This window comes from Nicotiana tomentosiformis, chromosome 11 (assembly GCF_000390325.3).
Source record: "Nicotiana tomentosiformis chromosome 11, ASM39032v3, whole genome shotgun sequence".
Classification (NCBI taxonomy): domain Eukaryota; kingdom Viridiplantae; phylum Streptophyta; class Magnoliopsida; order Solanales; family Solanaceae; genus Nicotiana; species Nicotiana tomentosiformis.
In genome coordinates this window covers 82275069-82281372 of record NC_090822.1, presented here as the reverse complement: position 1 = coordinate 82281372, position 6304 = coordinate 82275069, and the positions used below count along the sequence as shown (strand labels likewise).

General features: G+C 35.7%; 1 protein-coding gene across 1 annotated transcript; it reads left to right on the top strand.

Moving 5' to 3' along the window:
• The first annotated feature begins 351 nt into the window (after positions 1-351).
• LOC138901754 (uncharacterized) lies at positions 352-1323 on the top strand. The gene has a single exon (XM_070189542.1). The coding sequence runs from the start codon at positions 352-354 to the stop codon at positions 1321-1323; it is 972 nt and encodes a 323-aa protein (XP_070045643.1).
• The last annotated feature ends 4981 nt before the right edge of the window (positions 1324-6304 follow it).

The window sequence follows — 6304 nt, the reverse complement described above, 5'->3', positions numbered from 1 at the left end:
ACTTTCAATTGGTATTAGAGCAAGGCTCACAAAATTTTCTTAACAGCTAGTGAAAAAAAGATCATGGGATCAAACACAGTCGTTAGTGCGTTATTTCAAGAAGGAGCCTCTCAAGTACTACCTCCATACTTCAACAAACAACATTTTTCTCATTGGAAAGTTTGCATGGAACCTTACACTATATCATTTGACATCAATATTTGTCGTGTTATAAAAAAAGAAATCTTCCAATTCCACCAAATAAAGATGAAAATGATCAAATCATTGTATCAACTGATCCACTTGACTTGGATGATTACACTGATGAACAAGCTGTTGTTATAACTGTGAATGCCAAAGAAAAACAATTTAATGTATAATGCTATCAGTAGAGAAGAGTATGAAAAGATTTCAAGATGTGAAACTAGCAAGAAAATGTGGGATAAATTGGAAATCACATATGAGGGAACCAACAAGGTAAAAGAAACAAGGATCAATCTTCTAGTTCGTGACTATAAGCTATTTCAAATGAAGGATGGAGAATCAGTGGAAGAAATGTTCTCCAGGTTCAGCAAAATCCTTGGAAATCTAAAATCCTTTGGTAGACCAATAAAAAATGAAGAACATGTCAGGAAAATCCTCAAAAACCTACCCACAATCTGGCAGCCCAAAGTTATTGCTCTGAAATGTCAAAACCTTGACAAAATATCCTATGATGAACTTAGAGGTGATTTAATTGCCGTTGAGAAAACTCACTTGGACAGGCAAATCCAACAAGAAAATAAGAAAGCAGTAGCCTTTAAAGTAACTGTGGATGAACCAGAAAATGAAGAAGAAGAGGAAGAAGGAGAACATGATGAAAACATAGCCATGCTTTCTCAAGTTGTATCTAGCATGATGAGGAAGAACAGATTCAGCAAAAGAGGGAAATCAAACTTCAGAAGAGGAAGGACAAATAATGAAAATGATAAAAATAATGGAAGATTCTATGAATGTGGAAAACATGGGCACATTCAAGCTGATTGTCCGATACTGAAGACAAAACTCAACAGGAACTTTCAAAAGAAGAAGTCTTTTGGAGCCTGGAGTGATGAAGAAGAATCTGACCTTGAAAAAATTGAAAATATGTGTTTCATGGCCATAAAAGATGATAGCAATGAGGACTCAGGTGAACTCGATCTTAAGGCAGACGAGGGAACTAGTGAGGTACGTCTTCCTACTTGTCCTAACTGTTGTGAACTTCAAAAATTTATTTATATTGCTTTTGGAGATATTGAAAGAGTTCTAAATGAATTCAGAAAAATCCAAAGAGAAAAAAAGGACTGGGCCTTGAAGGTGGAATAGTGTGAAATTGAACGTGACATATTCCAAGAGGAAGTAAGTGAACTTCAACTTCAATTGAATGGATTACAATAATCCACTAGTCATAGTTCTGTCAAATCAAATTCGACCACTCCTTTTAACTATTTGATTAAAACTAGAAACCTTCATGCATGCTCTTATTGTGGTAAAAATGGTCACAACACTAACCAATGCAGGAAAAGAATCAGAGTAGAAAAAGGCTCTGAAAATCCCAATAAACTGTCGTGTTTTTATTGTGGAAAACATGGTCACACTTATAACCATTGCTGGTTTAAGGACAATATGAGATGGGTCTGGTGACCTAAATCCTCTATTCAAGCTAACACTCAGAAATCTAACCATTCATGACCCAAGCAGGCCTGGGTGCCTAAAAACAAGTAATCTTATTTTGCAGGAACACCGCAAGAAGAATCGAAAAGGAAAATAGTATCTTCACAGGCGCGTGTTCCAGACATATGACTAGTGACAAACAATTATTCAAAACAATCACCAAACTAAATGGAGGAACAGTTACCTTCGGAGATAAATCAAAAGGAAATGTTATTGGAGTTGGAATGGTTACCCTTAGCTCAACATGTGATGTGGACGAAGTATACCTAGTTAATGAACTCAGTTACAATCTTCTCAGTATCAATCAACTATGTGACAATGACTATGAGGTTCGTTTTAAGAAACATGGCTGGTTTATAGAAGACAAATCAGGTAAAGTTATTCTTTCAGGTAACAGAGACAAAAATGTATACACCATCAGTAATATAGATAGTCTTGGAAATCAAATTTGTCTTGCTTCTGTGATAGATAACCCTTGGGTTTGGCATAGAAAGCTTGGACATGCTAGCATGCATGATATCCAAAAACTTTCTAAACATGATCTTGTCATTGGTCTTCCAAAGCTAGATTTTTCAAAAGATCATATTTGTGATGCATGTCAACTAAGAAAACAAACTCGCTCATCTTTCAAAATCAAAAACATTGTTTCTACTACTAAACCACTTGTGGATTTGTTTGCTCCAACCAGAACTGCTAGTATATGTGGTAGAAAATATGCTTTTATCTTTGTGGATGGTTTTTTTTCGATTTTCGTTGGTTATTTTTCTAATTCATAAAGATAAAGCCCTAAGAAATTTTGAAGTTTTAGGTAAGAAGGTCCAACGTGAAAAGGGATACTATATTTCCACTATCAGAAGTGATCACGGAGGAGAATTTGTAAGCAGAGCCTTTGAAAACTTTTGCAATGCCAAGGAATCTCTCATAATTTCTCTTCACCAAGATCGCCTCAACATAATGGAGTGGTAGAATGTCAAAATAGAACCTTACAAGATATGGCTAGAACCATGATTGTGGAAAACTCTCTACCTCACCACTTCTGGGCAGAAGTTGTAAGCACTGCATGTCATATTATAAACAGATATTTGATACAGCCCATTCTTAAAAAGATTTCATATGAGCTATGGAATAGTAAGAAACCCAACATTAGTTATTTTCATCCTTTTGGGTGCAAATGCTTCATTCACAATAACGGAAAGGACAATCTAGGTAAGTTTGATCCAAAAAGTGACAAAAGAATATTCCTTGGTTATTCTCCCTCAAGTAGAGCATATAGAGTCTACAATAAAAGAACCTTATGTATTGAAGAATCAATTCATGTTATTTTTGTTGACACTAACCCTCACTCAAGGAATGAAAAAATTCCTAAAGATGAGGAAATTTCTATTGTTTTAAAATCTGTTGTTACAGGAAAAGACTGTCAAGAGGAGTCGACTGGTCAGCAAGATCAGTCAACTGAGTAACATAATGAAGTCCAAAATCTTCTTCAACAGAACAGTCGACTACTGAGGAAAGGGAAACAACCACAACCATCCTAGATGAATGGAAAAGTGAACCTAGATATTCTTACAAATTCATTATTGGAAATCCACATGAAGGAATCACTACCAGAAGATCTCAAAAGCTCAATTCCCACATGGCTCTAATTTCTCAATTTGAGTCAACGAAAGTGGATGAAGCACTAAAAGACGTTCACTGGGTCAAAGAAATGAAGGATGAACTTTATCAATTTGAAAGAAATAAAGTATGGAAACTGGTTCCAAAATCTTCAAATGATTCTATTGTAGGAACAAAATGGGTTTACAGAAATAAATTAAACGAATCTGGACTAGTGATGCAAAATAAAGCATGGCTTGTTGCGCAAGGTTATTCTTAGCAAGAGGGAATCGACTATGATTAAACATTCACGCCAGTAGTAAGACTGGAATCTATTCGAATATTACTTGCCTTTGCTGCTCATAAAAGATTCAAACTATTTCAAATGGATGTAAAAATGCTTTTCTAAATGGATACATCTCTGAAGAAGTCTATGTAAAGCAACCTCCTGATTTTGTAAATGACACTCTCCCAGATCATGTATATAAGCTGACAAAAGCTCTATACGGACTCAAGCAAGGTCCCCGAGCCTGGTACAAAACATTAAGCTCCTTCCTTCTAAATCAAGGCTTCAAAGAAGGTAATATCGATACAACTCTATTTATTAAACACTCAAATTCAGGTAATATTATTACTCAAATTTATGTTGACGATATTATTTTAGGAAGTCCTAACTCTGTTTTATGAGAAGAATTTGCTCATTCTATGAAAGGAGAATTCGAAATGAGCATGATGGGAGAGCTAACTTACTTTCTTGGACTGTATCAAACAGTCTCTCAAAGGGATCTTTATCAGTCAAACCAAGTACATCAAAGAACTTATAAAAAAGTTTGGCATGGATAATGCTAAGCCCATTAGGACTCCAATGAGTCCAACAACTATGCTTGATGAAGATTACCATGGAAAAAATGTTGATGAAACTATGTACAGAGGAATGATTGTATCCTTATTATATCTCACTGCTAGTTGACCAGATATAATATTTAGTGTGTGTAAATGTGCAAGGTTTCAAAAGGCTCCAAATGGATCTCATCTTACTGTTGTTAAACGCATTATAAGATATCTTATTGGGACCTATGAATTAGGATTATGGTATGCTCACTTTTAATATTTTGTCTTGAAAGGTTTTTCAGATGTAGATTTTGCAGATGATAAGATCGACAGGAAAAGTACTAGCGACACATGTCCACTCTTGGGAAATGCACTAGTTTCCTGGCATAGCAAGAAACAAAATTGTGTTGCCTTATCAACAACTGAAGCATAATATTTACCTGTTGGAAGTTGCTGTAAACAAGTTCTTTGGATCATGCATCAACTTCTTGACTATGATTTATCTCTTACCACAACTTCCATATTCTGTGATAATACTAGTGTTATTTGTTTGGCAAAAAAATTTGTGCATCACTCAAGAGCAAAGCATATAGAAATCAAGCATAATTTTATTCATGATCATATTGATAAAGGTGATATTGAATTAGAATTCATTAGTACTGAATCTCAACTTGCTGATATTTTTACAAAACCTCTTTTAGAAGAAAGATTTTGTCTACTGCGGAAAAAGATTGGCATCATGTGTGTTTTATAAAACAAATATTTTATATAGGATTAAAACACTTTACTTTCCTCTCTTATAAGTGTTAATTTTAATTTGATAAAAGTGTAATTATCACATCTCCATTAGTACCGCCGAAACATCCCCTCAGAAGAGTCACTCCCTTCTGAATCTGTCCTCTTATTCAACCAATGCAACTCTTCAGCCCTCCAAAGTCTAGATAAGAATCCTCCTACTCCCTCTAACTCTTCATCCTCTCTAGAGAAACCCTCACCATGGTGAAACAAAACCTCTCAGCTTCCACTGCAACCAGATGAAGTAGAAGCATTTGGAAAACCCTCAACCCTGAAGAAACTATAGATTTGGAATTATCCATCGACTCAGACCCTCTCAAAACCGAAAATGAAAGCAGTAAATCATTCATGGACCTTCCCATTAGCCAGCAAAAGGCAGGAAATAGGCCCATGGAGAAAACCCCCAAACTATCTGCATGCAAGAAAGGGAAAGTGGAAAGTACTGAATTTGGGCCAGAGGACAAATTAATATTCTATGGATAAAATGAGAAATCAAGTTTTGAATCCGATAAGTCAAAATCTATGGCTTATGGACGCACTGTAAGTCTCTATCATATGAAAATTCTGCACTGTAATGTGATTGTTGTTTTCGATACTATTGAGAAATCCGTATATGAAGAGCCTGTGAGAATGTTCTATGCAAATTTGTTTGTGAATGATAAAGATGACTTGGAATCCATGGTTTTAGGCACTCAAATTGTTCTCGACTCTTATCAATTTGAGAAGATTTTTTCTGCTAAGTTTAATGGGTATGAGTTTTTTGTGCAAATTTCTTGGCCAAAAGACTTTGAAGTTTTCATAGAAGGAGTAAAAGCCTTCCTGTCTGATAATCCTCCCGACATTGGTCCCAAAAATCTAAAGTTTGAACATCGGGTTTTGTCCCACATGATAGCCACCACTCTACTTCCTAGAACTGGGTTCCTTAGCACTTTATCCATCAGAGATATCTTTGTTCTGTACTATCTTGTGAACAATAAAAGACTTAACTGGTTTGTATGGATTCGTCAATACATGCTTGAGAGTATCAGGGATATATCCTCGTGTTCTTCTTGTCTACCCTATGGCCTACCTATTTCACATATTCTTGGAGTTATGAAGGTTGACTTGACACCTTTCACACCCAAGCACATTATCAGTACCTATGATAAGACACCCTTCTCTATGATGGGTTACACTTTAAGTGATGATGGATGGGTTAAACGAGCCAAAGTTGAGAGTATCCCAGTACAAATTGAAGCTCATAATGAACCACCAAAGTCTCAGTCAACTGTCTCTCAAAACTTTCAGCAGATTCAGCAATATCTAGATGGTGTAAGACTCATGCTTGTTGAGATGAAATAGCATGTTAACAAAATCAGAGAAGTCACCAAGAAAACAGGTACATATGTGGCCAATATTAGGATGGATATGGGAG